Genomic DNA, 20,483 nt, shown 5'->3' with positions numbered 1-20,483 from the left:
GGTGTTTTGCCAGCTACTGCCTCTCCATAATGGAGGAATACATAGTAGAAATAGTAGAAGCACAGTCTTCTGTGCTTGATCAAGCAGAACTCTTCAGACATTAGAGAAGACAGGTTAACTTGATCATCAGACTAACAAATGATTCTTCTTCAATACATAATTGGCAAACTTCCTAGTTTTGATCTCTAAAGTTGTGTGTTTAGATTGCAATACACTTTATAAGACAATGAAAGATGGCTTTAGGTGCCCTAAAGCTGTGATCTGCTGTGATATTAAATACTCAATTGAGGCTGTTCTGTTACGTTGTGTTAGATTACATTTTTTTTATTAAAGAATGTGTTTTTTGAAAAATACCTGGCTGCTGAGGATCTTAAAACGAAGCTGGAATTTTTGAGTTGTCAGCCTCACAATGTATACATTTTAATTGGATAATGTAATGTATATTTCATAGATAGCATTTTCATATAGTATTGAAGCCTAACTCAAATTCAAATTAATCTCTCAATAATCTTCTGGTTTAATAGTTTTGTTTGATGTTACCATTAAAATTAATATATTTTTCACAAAGCAGGTTTGTGGAAAAGTTTGGTCTGCTAGCCATAGAATTTAAATGCAGATTTAATAAGATTGAAATTTTTGTGCCTCAGTGCAGTCAGAAATATGATAAATAACACTCAAATGTTGGTATAAAATTCAAGTCTTTAGGTAGTAGGAGATGGTTACAATTTAAAAATAGATTTAAAATCTGATAAACAGCAGCGTTACAGTCCAGCTTTATCTCAATCAACTGTGTAGGAGTTTAACCTTTCAAGAAAGCTGTTAACAAAAACTCAGTGGGCTGCATACATGAAGTATAGTATAGCTCGTGCAGAAACAAAGCATATTTAACTTATTGTTCCTGTGAAAGATTAACTACACCGACAGTATTCCCCAAGAATGTGTGGGTTTTCCCATGTAATATAACTAAAATACAGGCAAGAACTTACTTTAAGTTTTCATAGTGCATATGGAGTGGATTCTTGAATGTTTTCAGGGGAGAGGAAGTTAATAGTAGTACTCCCATGTAAAAGTCTTTGGACGACAAACTTGGTATGTAACTTTGTAGAGTTGTCTTAAATGCAAATCTACTGAAAGCTGTGTGAGACAAAATCAGACTATTTTCTCCAGTAAAAGTAGAGTAAATTTAAGACGCTCAAACAAAAAGATTTCAGGAAATAAATTTAAAAGCACAAATTTCAAGATTTCTTTATGCAGTTATTGAGAAGCTATCCAAAATAAAATTAAACTGATTGTTGTATGTTTAATTAATCTACAATTTCAGATAAAACAGAAGTTTAGCACTTTGAAGTAAATAGCTGTCACTGCTTTTGTTTAAACTAGCAAAATTTAGGAGAGAAGATTTAGTGCTTACCAGGTCTTCTTATTGAAAAATCTGCTCAAGGACCTGATCAAGGTCTTTCTGAGTCCTTTTAGAAGTTAACTCTCTTCCGACTCCATCTGGTTCTCTTTGTCACTCTCTGATTTGGCTCAGAGTGGATATGCACAAGTTTTAATTGTTTTCCCCCAATTTCTTTTAAACCTGGGCAGGGAGACTGGGTTTCTGTCAGCAGGGGGAATGTTCTTTGTAGAAAGTTCATAAATGTCAGCAAATGAAAGTAGACGGCAGTTCTCTGTCTTGGGCAAAATTCACAGACAGTAATGGTAGCTGTTTAGTTGCTTTATCCAGTCTTTACCTATGTTGTTACTGTCTTGTTTGAGGCCAAAGTGCAAACAATGGTTTTGGGGTAGGGTTTTTTTTTTAGTACTCTTTCTTCCCTTTTTCCTCGTGTGGGAATCCATTGTGACTCAAAGGTTTTCTAAACACGGTTTTAACAAATAGAGAATTTAATATTTTTCTTTTTAAAAAAAAAAAAAAAAGAACTTGAATAACACTTCTTGGTGAACTTATTTATTGTGTGTGTATTGTCATATATATTCTTCTCAAATGGCAGTATGGACCTTTTTTACTATGTACTGCCTTGTAAAGTTTATAAAGTTAGTTCAGTACATATATAGAAGAAAAACTTGAAGAATCATTCCTGAAAGATACCTATCTAATAATTACTTTGCTTGCCATTTGAATTTTTTGAGAGAAACCAGTGTAATCCAATAAAAATTAGACCAGGAGATCATACGTATGGATTTTTTTTTTTTTTAGTAACAGTCTGAAAATTTCCCCCTAAGTATAAAACAACTGTTATTGTGGTTTTGAAGGGGTTTTGGTAGAATGACTTGCAATTTATTTATTTATCTATTTAAAGCTAAAAGCAGACGGCAGTCAAAACCGTATAAGCCTAAAAAAATTATTAAAATGGAAGGAAAGATTGTCATTTCTACAGCGTGCAATAATGGAAGCAGTTCTGTAATTTCAAAAGATGGAGAACTCTACATGTTTGGAAAAGATGCCATTTACTCTGATAGTACAAGTAAGTTAATATTTGTCTTTTAAGTGATTTCTCAACTAGAGTAATTGAAATTAGTCTGGAAGTTTTTAGCCTGTGGAAATGATGTTTGTGTGTTTCTTACTCTCCTAATAGATTTCTGAATTTCTGCTGATTCAGCCAAATACGCCAGAAGGATAGAAAGAGAAGACATTTTCCTTAAGTTCTGTAAAAAATGTATAGCAGCACTGGTGACAAATACCCAAATGAATGCTTCCACTAAAGAGAAAAAAGATTCATTTGTTGTATTAACCTGACACTAGAAGGCCACACAGGGAAAAGTCACAGAAATGAGACATACTTTGTTATGAACAAAGGCTGCAGGAAACCAGGCCTTATACGTTTCTCTGCTCACAAGACAGCCTGTTTTGAGTTTGCAGGTGATCCAGTACATCTCCCTTTAAATAAAATATTAAAGAAATAAGCTCCAGTGGCGTTATGACTATTTTAGAATTGTTTTTCAGAAGACTTGATTTGCAGCAGGGTTTGGTTTTGGCTTTCTTTTCTTTGCAGGACAAATGGCCTAGGCCCAGTTATCCTTTCACTTCTTATTCTAGCACTTGTCTTTTGTATCTGCTGTTTTTCTCCCATGCCATAAATTTAAAAATTGTCAGTATCCACTTGCAATTTTGTTACATTGCTGAAGTTTCCTTCTTGGGTAGGAAGTGCGATTTCCCACTCAACTGTTTTATGTTTTACAGGTTTAGTAACAGATTTGAAAGGCCATTTTGTGACTCAGGTAGCCATGGGCAAAGCTCACACCTGTGTGTTAATGAAGAACGGAGAAGTTTGGACCTTTGGTGTAAATAATAAAGGGCAGTGTGGACGAGACACAGGCTCCATGAGCCAGGGAGGAAAAGGTGAGGGACATAGATTTTTTTCCTTTTGTTTTGTGTGCTGGAAAATATAACAAGTGAAAACATAGCTAAGCATTTTATTATAAAATATAATTCCAATACTAAAGCTTAAGTACGTGCAGCGTGCTTAAAAAAAAAACAAAACAGGTATGGATGCTTTCACTTCAACTGTCAGGTATTTGGTGTTCTGCACAGACTATTATAAACTCTGTTATGTTAAAAAAAAAAAAAAACTCAATTTTTTTTTTTGGTCAGTAAAAAAGCTTTTCTTTAAAACAAATTAATAAAACCAATCCTCATCACTCCTTGCCTCACTATGTGCCATTGTCCTAGTAAGAAAAAAATTTCTACCTTTCCTTGTTTGCATTCGGTCTTGAGGCTGTTTTTTGCCTAAACAGGGCATGAATGCAAGTCTAGATCTTCCTCCACACAACTGAACATTTCTGTTACTCCTAAATATAGGTATGAAAAATCATACCTATTTACCGTTGCTGGATTGGAATATTTTATACGTGACAAGTAAATGACCTGTTACTTGTATATTGAATATAAATGTTTCATTTCCCTTTTAGTTGTGAAACCTAGATGTATACCTCAGCCTATGTTCAGAGAGTTTTCGAAAGTGTCATTGCGTTTGCTGATCATTCGATTCAGGCATGCCTAGTCATTCCTTTTAAAATCTGATCTGCAAGCATTCTTCAGAGCTTCCTCAGTAGCCACTGTTGGCCTCAGAAAACAACCATTTCTTGTTTCAATATCTTAATTAGGTTTTGGAGTTGAGAACATGGCAACAGCAATGGACGAAGACCTAGAAGAGGAACTGGATGAAAAAGACGAGAAGTCCATGATGTGTCCTCCAGGCATGCATAAATGGAAGCTTGAGCAGTGTATGGTGTGCACTGTATGTGGAGATTGCACAGGCTATGGAGCTAGCTGTGTCAGTAGTGGGCGTCCTGACAGAGTGCCTGGAGGGTAAGCAAACGTGTGGAGATAGACTTGCTCTAATGTACTGAATGGCTAAAGCACATGTTGAATGTAAACTGAGTTGATGTTTTCTTAAACTTCAAAGATAACATTACATCTGAAAAGAGTCTGTGCTTTTAAAATCAGAAGTGGGTTAAAATTTTTTTAAATAGCTTGTGGTGGTTGCAGGTGATTTAGTTTTAAGTGCATTTTTTTACATTTCTTTAGCATATAGTTCTTTACTAGAAGCTGTTCACTAAATCAGTCCCTTGACAGAGCTGCTGGCTTTGGGATAACCTGTCTTTGTCCTATGATGGAAGTTTCTTATCTTGCTGTTCCAGTTGTTTTTATCTGTTGCTTCAGGGTTGAGTTGCATAAAGAGCTACTGCTTTAGATATTGCCATTACTGTTTCTCCCACTTTGTATGTGCTCATTGCTTCCGTGTTCATGTTTTCATGTGGTGTATGCTTAATGAAATGAAGAAAATTTAATTTTTCAGAAGTCAGTCCAGTTACGTACGGTCTGTGTATGCTCCCTGGCACCATGTAACAGCAGTTAGGATTTAAATTAGCTATACTTTCTGTTTATCTCAGGAAAAATTACATGTCCACAGATAGAACAAACTATGTTTAATTACCAAGGCATCAGTAATGCACAAAAACCAGAAAGATAGTGATAAAGCTAACTCTCTTTGCTGCAGAATCTGTGGCTGTGGCTCAGGTGAGTCGGGCTGTGCTGTATGTGGCTGCTGCAAGGCATGTGCTAGAGAACTGGATGGCCAGGAAGCAAGGCAAAGAGGAATCCTTGATGCTGTAAAAGAGATGATACCTTTAGATCTCCTGCTGGGTAAGTGATGTGAAATTAGCAAGGTGGCTTTTCATTTCCTTTCTTACTGCACCTTTTGTTTTTTTTCCTTGGTCCATCTGTTTACATTCTTTAATAAACTCAGTCCCACTGCTGACTTTTGAAACTTGAATTGGAATAACAGGTTACTTAAGAAATAGGGTTGTTCTTTTTAGTTAATATTTCAGTTAGTATTTTGATTCTTCTGTATGACAAAACTTTGTCTCTTAAGTAATGCAGTTCTTTCCTTCCAATCAAATTACTGAACTTTTAGACCCACAGGGCAGCTTTAGCGTAATACTGTTAAAATGGATAAAATGTTGCTTATCGGGCACATTTATTTATTGGTAATGTAGCAAAGTGTGATCATTCTGGTAAGTGAAATATTTTAAACTTGCCCTTACTGTAGACAAGTGTGCCATTTTGACCTGTGCGGTTATGATACTAATGCTGATACTACAAAGTTGTTCTTGTCCTTTTTTGATAGACTGAAAATTTTTCTATAATGTTTTAATTGGTGTTTTTTGCAGTTGCATAAAAGATGGGGAATATTGTTTCTTGAAAACTTATTTCTTTTTTCTCTTAGAAATTTTCAGAGAGAAAGAGCTGCCAGGAGTGTGGAAATTACTTAAAAACAAACAAACAAAAAAACCCCAAACACCTCCCACTGCTCAGTCCTCCCACAGAAAAACACCTTAGGGGAAAAAATACCAACTGGCATGATTATTGGAAAATACAGTTTGGGATCTTAGCCTAGAGAAAAGGAGACTGAAGGGAGACCTTATCACCCTCTACAACTACCTGAAGGGAGGCTGTAGCGAGGTGGGGGTCAGTCTCTTCCCCCTGATAACGGGCAATAGGATGAGGGGAAATGGTCTGAAGTTGCGCCAGGGCAGGTTTAGGTTGGACATTAGGAAAAATTTCTTCACAGAAAGGGTTGTCAGGCGCTGTAACAGGCTGCCCAGGGAAGTGGTGGAGTCCGCATCCCTGGAGGTGTTTAAAAAGCGGGTAGATGAGGTGCTTAGGGACATGGTTTAGTGGTGGCCTGGCAGGGTTAGGTTAGTGATTGGACTTGATGTTCTTGAAGGTCTTTTCCAACCTAAGCAATTCTCTGATTCTATGATCTTGCCTTGTAAGATGTATTATGACAGCATTTTTAATATTGTATTCTCTGTACTTACAACTGGGCAGTTACAATTTTTTGGAGATGAGACTTTCCTTCCTTACTTTTTTTTTTTTTTATATTTAGGTGTACTTACAGCCCTTAATCCTGCATGGTTGTATGGCTATAGTATCTAGTATAGAAAAGGACCATAAAATAATCAGACACGTGACTTACATTTGTGAAATGTATAAATATTTTATTTGGGCTGGGGAGGGAATAATAATAGAAAACTATATGCTATAGTTCGAGTGTGGGTTTTTTTTCCCCCAAGCAAAAGTTAAATAGAAACTGGAAGTGGTTCTTTTGATATGTTAACACTAAGGACCCCAAATAACCTCACTGTGCAGTCCTGATACTTCCATAAAGATATTTCTACATTTAATTTACTTGTATATGGCTATCACAGAAGTAGGTTTATACTAATGGTGGACGTGGTGATAGCAGCTCTGCTTCAGAGCTCTGCTCTCATGCATGACCAGGGAGGAGTTACGGGTTTTGTGCTAACCTCTGCCTTGCTAACTCCTCTCCTGGAGGACAACAGCTCTTGGTCCTGTGTTGGGCTTACTGGTTGACCACACTGGTCTGGAGAAAAGTGACAGTGCTTCCAGGTGGAGCTTTTGTTTGATATTTGGGACAACATGTATTTTTTTTTTTAACATTGTTGAAATTTGCTGAAAAAACATTGGAAAAAGGTAGTGCTTATAGTAGTTTTATTGTTGTGTTCATTAAAGTCATGTTTTCTGTTTAAGAAAGTTCTTACCAGTTTGTTTCAAATTTCTGTTAAATTAACTACTTTGGTAAACAAGTCAGATTTACATACAGATGTATATCTGCATTAAAGTAATTGCATCCTTCTTAGTAAGCACAGAGCATATAGTAGGTAAAGCATTCTTAAAATAAAGAAAAACTTCTTGGGGAAAAATTGAGATAACCATGACCACCTATAATTAAATATAAGTATGTATATGCCTAATAGAAAGAAAGTCCTAAATATTATTCAGTGATGTTGGAATTGTGGCAGATTCATGAAAAACAGGAAGTTCAGAGATAAGGCCAAAACTCTTCTCCAAATTTACTCAACACCTTTCTTTATTTCTAAATATTGTGTTAGAGCCATGTAAATAGAAGGTAATAATTGGCTTCAGTTTTCATTTAAGTTGTTGTAGGGTTTATTACCATCATAACAATTTTTAAAGATTTTATTTTTTGAGTTTTACATATTTTATTTTATTAATCTATGCAGCTGTCCCTGTTCCTGGAGTTAATATTGAAGAACACCTTCAGCTACGGCAAGAAGAAAAGCGGCAACGTGTAAATAGGAGACATAGATTGGAAGAAGGAAGAGGTAGGTGACTTTCTTATTGGTGAGAGACTTGAATAGTTTAAGCAAACAATAGTCTGTTTTCTAAGAATGGAAATCAAGTAGTTTTGCTCAGTGAGCCAATGCAGTAACCAAACAAAAACCAGAACCTAAATAGCTAGCTTATGTTATTTAGCATGCTTTTGAAAAAATGTGAAAAATCTGTATGTTTAACAAAGCCTGCTCATAAGAATCAGAATTTTAATGGTCAATAGTAGCACTTTCATATAGTTAATTTTCATTTTTTGCTGTTTCCTAGTTGAATATTTTTAAAAAATGTAGATGCTAAAACATTTTTTTATATGAAGAGTTTATATGCCATTTTATATGAAGAGTAGAAATGACTGCAAGCCTGTCAGTGCTAGTTACCTATAATATGAATTATTTATTATTACAAATTACTGAATTTCTGTTGTATAATAGTAAGCAGAATCTTGTTTTATTAAATGAACTTTTCTGTATTTGAATAGCATGAAAAAATTGACACGCTGATTGAATTACAAAACAGTGCATCATTTCAAAATTTTCTTGCCTTGTTATCTAGCTCGGGAATTATTGTTGATTTTCCACACAAACAATATGTACTTTAACAGGATTTCAGGACTCCTCTTGTTTTAAAATACCTCAGTGTCTTTATCTGGTAAATAATGTTGAGAGATTTAGACCGATACAATATTTTAGTGAAGCATGGTGATGTGGTTGGTAAGATTGTGTATTGAGAAGAGGAACAGTTTTATTGGAATTTTATGCTCTTCAAATTCCTGCTCTGTTAGTAAATACCATTTTGATTCTCCTTTTAGGAATTAGATACTGGTTTTACTGAGATACAGAAATGCACATTGCAATCGAACTTAGACTCCATGCCAGTGAACCTTCTGGGGCAAATTGTGGCTTTATTTTACTTGTGTGTAAGAAATTACTGGTCCTACCACAAATAAGGAGCAACAAGGACGAGAAAGCTTATAGTTTCCTATGTATGTGGAAAAGGATGGAATATTTATTTTTCTTTGAATCTTTGTGGTTAATTTTAGCTGCAAGGTGGAGAGGTGAAGCCTTTTTTCTTACTTTGTCTAGGTTATGTTGGAGCTGCATTGCATACTGCTGACAAACACTAGGTATAGCCAATAATCATTTTTTTCTTAAATCCTCACCAAATGCCCAGATATTATTGAAAGCTGCTGCTGTTCAGCCCAGAAAGGTAAAGATGGCAGAGCTGGGAGGTAAACAGTTGGGGCAAAAAAACCCCCCAAACAGCAGAGAAGCATTTAATTTTGCTTCAGTTTCTGTGGTTAGAACCAGAGCAGCTTATCTCTTTTGTATGCCATCTGTCTCTTCTAAAAAAAAAAAATAAAATTGTTTTGGATCTTAACAGAGTCTCAGGTGATCAATATGTGTTGTTATTGTTAGTTTGATAGGTGTATAGGGACTGTAGCTAAATAAATATTGCTGGCCAGTTTGTTGCACACATCCATATTATATTCTGTATCAAAAGAACATTGAAATTCTCTACCTTTGTGGCTACTGGAGGTAGTGGGTATGTCTAGCTGCAAGGGTTGGAGATCAGTCTCCTCTTTCAGTTCAGAATGACTTATGTGTTATAGCTGGGAATAGTGTTTCACAAATACTTAGAGATCTTGATTTACATAGGTATGAAAATTTGATTAGATACTCAATCTTGATTTACATAATCAGATGGAAAAGTTGGAGTTCTGTTGCTTCTCTGTGCAAATGCTGCAGTTTCCCATGAGTTGGTGGAAAGAATAGCACCATTCTTGAGAACTCTTATCATGTTGTTCTTTTCATGAGAGAAACCAGGAACACTTAAATAATGTAGTAGATTTTCATCTTGCTGTGGAAAAGGTTTTGCAACCTGAAAAAACTTAGTTATACTAATGTTAAAAAGAATAGGCACGCTGTTTAGTTTTCCCAAAACGTTCTAGTGTTTGTGCATATGTGACTGAACAAATCCTTGCTAATGAAATAGCTATTTAGAGATCGAAAGAAAGTTTTCAACCTTTCACTTTTCTGAAAACATTGCTTAGTCAGTTAAAAGCCAGATTAGCTCTGTTAGAGTCCTTCCTTCAGGTACACAGTGTTTTGTTTGTCAGGATTATGATTTCTGGGTTGTAGTGTGTTAACGTGTGGCTTTCGTGCTTTTATGCCACATCAGTGAGAAACAAAGCATGTGTAGTTTTTGATAGTGAAGAACAGGATGCATCACTGAATGTTGCTGATCACTTTTTAATTATGGGTGGTGACCTTTATTCAGTGCAGATATTTTCAGTGGAACTTGAATGTCTTATAAACAAGATGACTATGAAAGCTTTTTAAGTAAATACAGGAATATTTCATTTCTAAAACAAGCATGAAAACAAAAAAAAAATCATAAAGAAACCTCTCACTCATTTACCCACTGAATGTGTTGAAATAGGAGTAAACTTTAGGACAGAGGTGTAAGAGCACAAGTGCTGTCAGTATACTGGTTTCCACAGGGCAGGTTTTTTAAGTGGTCTAATTGTTTGTGCTTCTTTACCAAAGCTCCAAATTTAGTCCTGTTATAGTGACCTCTGATTTTAAAAATACATTCCAGTGGTCCACTTGAATTAAAGGAGAAAGTGGTGGTTATGTCTACAACTGTGATATTCATTTAACTACTTCACAAGGTCAGCTGTGGTCTCTTACATGGAAGAAGATGTGTGCTCATCTTTATTTGCATTTTTCTGCAAATATAAAGTATTCATTTCAGTATTCTGGGGAGAAGTAGTTGTCATTAATAGCTAACAATATCAATGGCCTAGTTCAATGTTACTATATTTGCAGTCAGGAGCAGTTAACTCATCTCTCAAACATCTTCTAAGTCAAAATAGCCCACTACTGTTGTAAGGAACCTGTAGATATGTGTTCAGCAGCATCACACAGAGTGGTAAGTAACCTCAGAAATTCTAGGTGCTTATGCTGAAGACTTATCTGTTTTATCTTGAAATGGCAGTCACAGAAGATTAGATTATACTTGCTATGATAGAATTGTAACCAGTAAATAGTTTTTATGTTTAGAAGCAGTTATTTGTGTTGCTTCACTTAAGAAAGAAATTTTATTTTAATGACAAATAATTAACAGTTGAAAAAAGTGTTTCAGTTTGGGATAATCTATTATTTCAGAAAAACTTTTAAGAGTTTCTTAATATTGGCATTTCTTTGCTCTTTTCAGTGCAACAAGTACATACAGTGTGTTCAGGTGACCATTTTTACTTTTTTTTTTCCGTGAGAGTGGTAGAGCTACTTTACTCAGCTGCTTCTTTCTGCTTCTAGCTTAATGGCTATCACAAGAGCAGTGAAGAGGGCTCAAAAATCAAGTGAACATTTTTGAGTCTGGTGTATGACCTCTTGAGAAATAAAGCCAGTTGTATTCATCACAGCTTCTATGCTAAATCGTAATTTTCCAATGTAATTATTGGTGGATGTTTCTCAGCTTTTCACTCTCTCTCAAGTTCTGGTGAGAAGTGAAGGAGCTGATGTACCATACAAAGAAATGTTTGTTAGTTTGTCAAGCTGGCTTAGAGCTTGACCAGAGTGGTGGGAGGTGAGTGTGGAAGTAGCTGTGCTTTTTTCTTTCCATGGTAATGAGGAAGTTTTGTATGTTAGAATGTTCAGAACATGGTTAGGTTATTTTTCCTTTCCTATCAAACACCATTTTTTTTATCTTGGGGGCATTAAATTATGCCTTAATGGATTAGAGAAATCCCCGGCCCACATTGTACAATTAATGTAATGAACCCAAGATTACTTTTTACTGAGTGAGCTAATCTTGAAAGCTGTTCCTGCAACTTTTTCAGATTGGTATTTGAAGTAATAGCATATTAGTAGTCAAAGATTACTATTTATCCCTTAAAGATAACTTTTTTAATAAGACTGTGAGAATGTGAAAATAGCTTTTAAAATTATATTAACTAATAAGCTAAAAAATACAGAAATAACTCTTAATATGGTGATAATAAATGGTCTTGTGATTCACTGGTATTTCGCTGCTTCTCTCTCAGCCTATAATGTAAAAACCTTTAGATGATGATTGCTGGGATACAGATTTGGTGTGTAATTAACCAAGGTTTAGCTTCTGATGTCCTTACAGAAAAGGAAAATGATTTTTCTTCAATCTTGGAACAAAAAAAACCCCACAGGAAATTGATTAATTTTAGTCAAAAGTGCTGTGTATTGAGACAACTTTATCTGGGGCTTGCCTGTATTTGGGCAATTTTTGATTTTTAAAGTAGAAACGTTTGTATTTCTATTATAGTTTTAGAACTCAGATTTGCAATAGACTCGTGGAGAAAAGTTCTGGTTTATATTTAGTGTTTTAATTTACCTTATGTATTTATATACAGAAATGCATCTTTCATATTTATTTGACAATATATACAAAGTCAGGTATTCAGAAGAAAGTGTCAAAATTAACGATTACCATAAAAAGTACTTCTGTCTCATTCTCTATCACACCCAAATTGCCCTGCATGCTTATATCTGCTAGCATGCATCTCTTTCCTCCCCCCCTCCCCAGTAAAAGCCCTAATACTTTTTTTCCACATCTGATTTGTATGATTTAAGTGTCAGTAAAAAAGAGCTTTAAGAACACGGGAAGAGGGATGTATCCTATTTTTATTTTTGAACATAAAAAGCAAACTGCAATTAACCTTAGTTGCCTGCACAGCACAGTGACATTCTTTGTGAATATTTCTGCCATAATAATAAAGTCTGAAAAATACAATTTTAAAGAACATGCACCTTAACTATTATCCCTGCCTGATAGGAATATTAAGTTTTGTTTCCCTTAAGGCTATAGGGGTGAGACATTATCTCAGTATAATGTTTTCCACTTTTAATGGAACTGAAGCTAAGCATTTGTCCCCAATTTCATTTTCTGAAATATTTTTCTTAAAAATTTACCAGCTGTTGACCTATTAGATAACTGTTTTTCTATGTTAGGTGTTCGCCTCCCTATTTTATTATTTAAAAAAAAACCAAGCAACACCTGTCTGGTTTTTGTCTGACAAGTATTCCAGAAGCCAAAAATAAGGTTTTACAACATAAAGTGACATCCAACCCAGGACTTCCTTGTGCAACCTTGATTTATACTGCTTTTGTATGTTCCTCATGATGGCATCTTCAATTCGTGTGGTTGTGTACTATTTTTTTTCAGGTAGCCTGCTGTGCACTGATGTAGAAGTCACCATTTGAAATCATTGATTTCAGTCTTCTGTAATCACAGCTTGCTAAATAGCATTTGTTTAGGGAAAGGTACTAGAAGAAATCAAAATATGTGTAATATAAATTCAAATCAAATAGGAAATTCTTTGATAGTTCTGCTTAAACACTTAGATGGCCAAGAATGCAAGAGCACATAAGTACATGTAGGATGATATTAATTTTATATGTTTTCCTATAGTCCACTGCATTGTTTAATAAATGCATTCTGTTTTGCTAGAAAACGAAATTATTTTTGTGGAGAAATATTTTGGGGTTTTTTTTTATGCCTTTATGCTCTTAATTCACTGCCAGACAAAGTCCATCTTGAAATGCCTGGATCCTGCAGGACCAAGGAAGAAAAGCTAATCTTGATGTTTCCTCAGCTAGGGATATTTAACCTCACAGTTTAGCTATGGAAAAACATTCTATAACAAATAAAGGGAGAGAGTGAATGTTATTTTGCTTCATATAGCAACTGATTTAAAATAGCAGCACTGCTGTCTACCAGTGATTCTCCTTTGCTTATCTCTGTAACTTGAGCTACTAAAATAACTGAGAATAGTAACAGGTTGTTATTCCCCATATAGATCTGTGTTAGAGGCTTCTAGAAGAGTGTTTAAAATAATGCTCTGCAGGCATTTTTAAACAAAATAAAGGAAGTGTCTAATGCATGGATGAATTGTTCCGCCAGAATAATTCATAGTACCTAAACCCTGCTCCCTTTGTAGAGGCAACCCCAGATGTAAGCAGAGAGCAGATATGGTCTGTTTGATTTGTTCTAGTGTTTCGTTTCCTGTGGTGTTACTTCAGAGGGAGAAGGAGTTACTTTACATTGCACCAGCACATGACTGAACATGCAGGCATTGTAATGTAATCAAAATGCAGATATTTCCTATCCTATTATGATTGTGTTACAGATCTAGCATATGTAAAAAGCTAAAGAGGGTGACAGACGTGCACATCCTGTTACATGGATGGGATACAAATTATTATGAAATGAAGATATATTGCATTTAAGTTTATTTTGCATTCAAGTTCTTTACGTAATGGGTGGGAATGTAGAGTATATAGGAATATCCAGAAGCAAAGAGAAATCCTGCTTTGGTCAGAAGGTTAGATACTCTTACAGAGGTGTCGTCTTGACTAGGGTAATTCAGATGAGTGTCTTGGCAACTAAAGGCAGACGTGTGGTAGCACCATGCTGGAGCTGACAGTCTTTTGTGCTTCCTAAACATTTGCTATCTCCCAGATCTCCCGTAGTTCTCGTAGTCACCAGGTTGACCTTCGCTTCCTTCTGCTGTCCTGAAATTCTCTTTTTCTTTTTGCCATCTTTGCTCTTAGCACTAAAATGCCAAAGGCTGCCTTCAGGGCTGTGTCTCGTCCCTTAGGCTGTTGTGCAGGTATTTTCTGGAACTTCAGCATTTTTTGCCTAAGTTATCTAGAGATCACATCTTGTGTTTGGTCACCCACAAATACCATAGATCCACACACTTCAAGCCATACTCTTCGCAGTCCTTGCATCTCTCTTTACAACTTTTCTAATCTGTGTTTCACTTTTGTCATATTGTCATGTCCGTTCTCTATTTCTTGGCCTTTTTATTTCATTAGGAACTTCTCAGTAAGCAAGTCCCATTATTTTTTTCTTTTTTTTTCTTCCTTGTTTTCTCCTGTTCTTCATCCAGCTTTCCCCTGTATCTTTTGTCCTTCAGGCATTTTTAGCTTTCATATTCTGCTTGTCACTCGTCTCTCTCTCCTTTCTTCCCTTTTCCTGATCTGCCTCAGTATACTCCTCAGTATCTCCCCTCCAACTTGGAAAGAGGGAAAGCGTGGTATAATTTTTTTGTGTAAGTCTAAATGCTGGGAAGTAGGATATTAAACACATCAAGTGGCCTGGCAGAAAGTAATCTTTACCAAAAATGTATCTATTAAATGGAAGCTGCAGTTGAGAGGAGACTGTAAAAAGTGGGAGCAATAGCAAGACAACTAAAGGAAGAATCTGCAAGATGAAGGTAAAGCAAAAGCAAATAAAGATCCCAAGATCATCAGAAGGAGTTCTTAATTAACAAGGGAACCTGTTCTGGGATAAAGAGAGTCCGGATAAATACAGTAGAATCAAAACAACAAAACTATCTATGCTGTGTGTAGGAACAAACATGATTGAGGGGTTTGGCCATTATATTAGCTAACACATGTATGAATCTCAAAACTAAGGGGAAAGGCAGTAATGGATTTTTAAAACTTTTGTTTTTCTTTAATGCTAAAATTTAGGAACTTCTTTGTATGAAGACAAGTTTCTTCATCTGAAGTTTCTAAAGCTAGATAGGTTAGTCTAACTGCCACTTAAATTTCTTTCTGTACTGTTTACTATTAGTGAAGAAACTGATGAACTAAAGCTGACAGCAGGAAACCTGAGACAATGGGCATTTATGAAAAGTTAGCCTACATAACTTGTCAGTAAAGTTCAGCTAAGGAAATAGATTAGCAATGATTTGGGGGAAAAGAAGAGGAATACTTGTTTTCAAAGTTTTGCATAAGCTGTTGTTTTTTTTTTTTAAGTCCATGTAAGGACCGGGACTGGGAACCCGTGGAATGGCGAGAGTGACACTTAGCAGAATTAGCTGCTCTTGATTCATGGTTTCATTGAATGTGAGACTTCTGGAAGAAGGAGCTACTTCCAAAGAGATTCTTGGTGGCACGTTTAACCTTTAAAACAGAGGAAAAATACAGTTTTAAGGAACAAATATCTGGTCCATGACCTACATATAATCAGCCTCAATGAAACTTAATACAGCACTGCTTGGGTCTAGATTTTAAAAAGACAAAGTATTCTGGAGAAAATGTTAAATATGTACCTCATTGCTTTCTTCAAATACAAATCTACTCTTGAAGACCTTAAGTTAGATGAGAAATATTTTTAAAATAACTTAAATAGATTTCAAAGTTAGTAAGTAATAAGAAAAAAATCATACGATTTGAATAATTTTCTTCATGGAACAGGTGGTTTTGCATAGCTGTTTTCTTTGTAAGTGATAAGTCTGCATTTTAAATATGGTAATATAGTAATTACAAACAGTTGTGTGGTTATGTTTTTTAAATTTAGCATTGATATGTTGATATTGTTCCAAATAGTATTTTGAATGTAGTGTTATAAGATGTAAGGCATGATAATTAATCTTCTTAACTATTAGAGACAGTAATGGGTATTTGCTATCAAATCTTACTCCAGTTATATTTCCATTGCTTGGTGTACAGTTGCATACTTATAAGTTCAGATAAAATTGTTACTGTGGGATATTTATTGTTTCTTTGCATAATATTTTGGTCTTATTATCAAGGAACGAAAAATTTCTTTTGCTTAGAGCCTTTTGAATTTAGGAAAACAATATTATTATATAATTATTATTTTTTTTTCATTGCTTTTAATTTGAATTTTATTTAACACACTGTTTCCATTTTTGTGAGCTTTCCTATGCATGTGCAAAATGTTTCTCCTCAGGCCCCCTTGTATTTCCTGGTCCTATTTTTATGAACCATCGAGAACAGGCTCTAGCCAGAATCAGACCCCATCCAGCACAGCTAAAGCATAAACGGGACAAGCACAAAGGTATTTGGTCTTTGTTATTGGCTAGGGTGGAAATAAGCCCATCCTCCCAGTCACTTCTTCCACGCGCTGAATCTGTCTTTTCAAAGAACTGCACAAAAAGGGTTCTGCCTTTCTTCTTGTTAGTATCTTGTTACCTGAGGAGAAAGAAATGCATTTAAATGTTGACCTTTTTTGAAAAGTGTAAACGCTTGGTAGTATGCATCATCTTTGTTTTTCTTTCCTTTTTTTTTTTAATGAAATATGCATTGTCTTTCTGTGTGTCTCCTTTCATTTCTAATGCTGTCTCATTCCTAAGGTTCTTTAATTTTACTGTATGAAACTTGAGCACCTTCCAGTGACTCAGACTGCTGCGTTGCATTTGTGCTGGTTTTTTGTATCTTTGTGTTGTATATATGGAGTGATTGTTTTAACATATCAATTTCAGTCTTGTTAATTCTAGCATAAAAATTTTCATTTGTATGTTATCTTTTAACAAGCCTTTTTTTAGAAATGAAATATTTAAAATAATATAAACACTTTTTTTTTTTTACTAGCTTTGAATGGGGAGAATACAAATCAAAGGACGGGTTTTATGCTGCAAGATTATCAAGTTAAATGTTCTTTTGCAGAATATAAGTAAGGAGGCATCTTTGATATGTCTGATCTTTTTGTATGTCTGCAAGGCCAATTCTCATTATACCTTGAATTTCTAAATATATAGTTTTTTTCAGATAAGTGATTTTTTAAATTATTTTTTTTTTACAAAGTTAGTGTATTACTAAAAATTTCAACTGAATATATTAAAGTTGAGCTGTATCAAATCTGTTCATAGTTTGTGTATAGATATGTGTGTACATACTTATATGTAAGGATAAATATGTAAAATGTAGGTTACAGACGTGATCAAAGCAAGTATAAAGCTCCTAAAATGGTGAGGGCCTAGAATGCCTCAACTATTTTTTAAAGAATAGCTAAATATGAAAAGAATCATTAGAATGGCATTTCAGATGAATTAATGGAAGTTAGTGATAGTATTTGGCATGTATGCAAACAAATTGTATGACAGTCTGAAGCCTTTTGGGGTATTACTTTAGTGTGTGTGTGGGTAATAGGCCTACCTAGTTATGAACATACTGGGTCATGAAATCATCTTAAGTTTATTTTAGGGAAATGAAAGCAGAATCTGATCCTTTGTATTTGCATAATGTATTCAATCTATTTGGAAAACATAGCATCTGAGCTTTAAGACTTCATGGATTAAACAGAATAACCTATCATAATCCCCCCTGGAGGAGCTTGGATGCTGAAAGACAAAACATATAGATCCTAAATGCTGTTGTTTCACTGACAACTTGCTGATGACTAGTATTCCTGAGCCGGATACTACTGCTAGTTATACTGCCTGCAAGCCCTTGACCTCATAGACAAGAGCATAAGGGAGTACGCTCATCCTGCCTACATCTGTACTTTTTTGGCGTGTGTTAGTAGTTGGATCTCACTTCAGCTCAAGTATGTCCTTACAAGAGGTATATTCATTAGTGTCAATTTAAGGTTTGCATTGCTTCTTGGAATTGTAAGAACAATGCAAAGGTCTTTATTGCAGTGAAAGATTTTGCCAGATAAGCTCTGTAGAACTGAACACCTGTTTTTTTTTCCTTGAGGAAAGCTACATGAGAAGAAACATTCAGTTTCTTTTAGTTGTTTGTGTCTCATGCTAAACAGGTAAGGAAGATTGTAACATCTTTGAGTAGGTAAACTTTAAGACCCTTCTCTGCCTCAGAAGATTGCTTCTCAAAAGGTGACCACAGGAAACTATAAATGCCCCTTAACTTCTTGGAAGAGATTCTGAGGGAAAAAGGAAAACTGGTCAAGTGGGTTGTTATCAAAGTAATGAGGAAGATGGGAATAATGAAAAAGATAAGAAGTATACCTCATCTTAAAAGGCATGCCTCTCTTATTATATGTGGATGTAGAAGCAATAATGAACCAATCAGGCAAGGATGTTGACTTCAGTAAAAGGACACTATAACATTGAAATCAACATGTTCTTTTGCCTTACTTTTGAATGTGATGCCTTCCAAACTGGCACTCTTGCTTCAGAGGTTTCTGCTAAAGTAGTCTTGTAACTCTTCACACCAACCAGACCTTCAAGATCTTTGGGCAAGGAAAATTTATTTTCTGCTTCTCTTTTTGTAGCTGCAGAACTTCTCTTCATAATGGTATTTAAACTTGAATGTGAGCATCTTCTTCCAGACTGACAGTTATGGCATAATTAAAAAAGTATACTTGATATGTACTTGGTACATATTAACAAATCTGCATTTTTAACTTGTAGAATTCTTCTATTGAGTTGCCCAGTTGAAAACTCCTTCAGCTTCACCAAAATACCCATTTTCTGGAAAGCTTGTCATTGTCATCTGCTCATTTCACACATATAGGATCTGCGTATCAAGGTCCTTGTGATTACAAAAAATGCATATTAAGCATAATCATAATCTTTCTGATCTATGTCTGTGTCTCCATCACAAGTATAGATAGAAGAGAGTGGGTATCACCTTCTTGGTATTCATGGAGTGCTTTGACATTAAGAAGAAAAATGAGCTTGTGTTTCATCCTCATTGTTTAATGAGGTAGTGAGTTCCCAGTCTGCATCTCCAATCCCTGTAGATTTCACCATCAGGGGTCCAAGTAAAAAAGACTAATGAAAGTCTGCAGAATTTTCTCAGCTGTAGAAATGAACTGAGTAGCAATTAAAAACAAAGCAAGCTCCTTGAGTCAATTAAGAAACTGCTGAAGAAATTACCTCTGAATAGGTGGATAAAGTATAGCATTGATACGAGCTTTGATTCATTCTCTAGAGTTTAGAAATTGTTGCTGCTTCCTTGTTTCTCAAAGAAACCCACCGCTTAAATTACTTACTCTAGAAGTTACACTTGTTAAGTGATTTGAAAAGTTATTGTCATTTTTTAAGGTCCTTTTGGTATCAGTGGAGAGTAAGGTAACTCATAAATGTATGGCCTCCTTGTCCACCTGTGAATTAAAGCTGAATACCTAATCTAAGAAGACAGCATTGAAAGTAGCTTTCCTGGTTTCTGTCCTCTGTTGGAAAGAGGCTAGAGATGGATCTCTACTCCTCCAAAACATAGTTTTCCATTTGGCAAGCTGTCTGGGTCACAGAAAATACCTAAGAATTCACACTCTCAGTCAAATACACTTATTTTGATTTGTATTCATATAGAGTAGAAAAAGAAGTACATGGAGATGATGGATGTGCTTTGCCATTGCTCAGTATTGCACTTCTACTTGCATCCAGATCAGATAATGGAATAATGATATGGCCAGTAAATTCTTATTTGCATTTACTTTTTGGCTAAGCTTAACAGGTAAACCAGTACTGGTACTAAAATTCAGGACACAGTTATTACTAAATTTGTGATTAGAATGCAAATTTATTATCACATTATCATGTGTTACGCACTTCTGATTCTGCATATCAAATTTCACCTATAAACTCAAGAAAGCTCTGTAGCAAGCTCTCAAGCATCCAACAGACTTCACTTTTTTCTGCTCTTTATAGGATGGATGATTTTCACAATCAGAGGTAGGTTTCTTGCCCTCCTGCACTGTAGCTATAATACTGGTTTCAGGTATTTCTGCTAAAGCCTGTGGTGGACAGCCAAGAAGCTCAGTCACAGGCTGATTTGTTCAAGTAATGTTGTTGCGTATTAAGCCTATAGAGAGGATACTAAAGCATTCAGAATATCCTGTGAGGGTTGAACATCATATATACTAACCAGTAACTTGACTGATACACTTTATTTGGGTAATTGCTGCTGAACTGAACAAAGATTGTTGGCAAACAATGTGGTATAAAGAGACAGTTACTCTTAAGAATTTTTTGTGTACGGTCATATTGCATTAAAGTTTTTCATCTGTGGGGAGAAGAAACATATGTAATAAAATTAGAAGAGCTTTTTCCCTCCTCCAAAGATCG

General features: G+C 35.2%; 1 protein-coding gene across 1 annotated transcript in view; it reads left to right on the top strand.

The window, feature by feature from the left end:
- MYCBP2 (MYC binding protein 2) overlaps nucleotides 1–20,483 on the top strand; it is a 174,864-nt gene that overhangs the window by 27,591 nt on the left and 126,790 nt on the right. Inside the window, exons 12-17 of the mRNA XM_035895202.1 lie at nucleotides 2,301–2,465; nucleotides 3,182–3,340; nucleotides 4,105–4,309; nucleotides 5,001–5,146; nucleotides 7,552–7,653; nucleotides 16,403–16,510. Coding sequence (XP_035751095.1) covers nucleotides 2,301–2,465; nucleotides 3,182–3,340; nucleotides 4,105–4,309; nucleotides 5,001–5,146; nucleotides 7,552–7,653; nucleotides 16,403–16,510 — 885 coding nt within the window. The remainder of the gene's footprint in view (nucleotides 1–2,300; nucleotides 2,466–3,181; nucleotides 3,341–4,104; nucleotides 4,310–5,000; nucleotides 5,147–7,551; nucleotides 7,654–16,402; nucleotides 16,511–20,483) is intronic.

Source organism: Egretta garzetta, unplaced genomic scaffold (genome assembly GCF_000687185.1).
Source record: "Egretta garzetta isolate BGI_Z169 unplaced genomic scaffold, ASM68718v1 scaffold335, whole genome shotgun sequence".
In the NCBI taxonomy this organism is placed as follows: domain Eukaryota; kingdom Metazoa; phylum Chordata; class Aves; order Pelecaniformes; family Ardeidae; genus Egretta; species Egretta garzetta.
The sequence above is the reverse complement of the archived record's forward strand: the minus strand, read 5'-3'. Positions and strand labels throughout refer to the sequence as shown.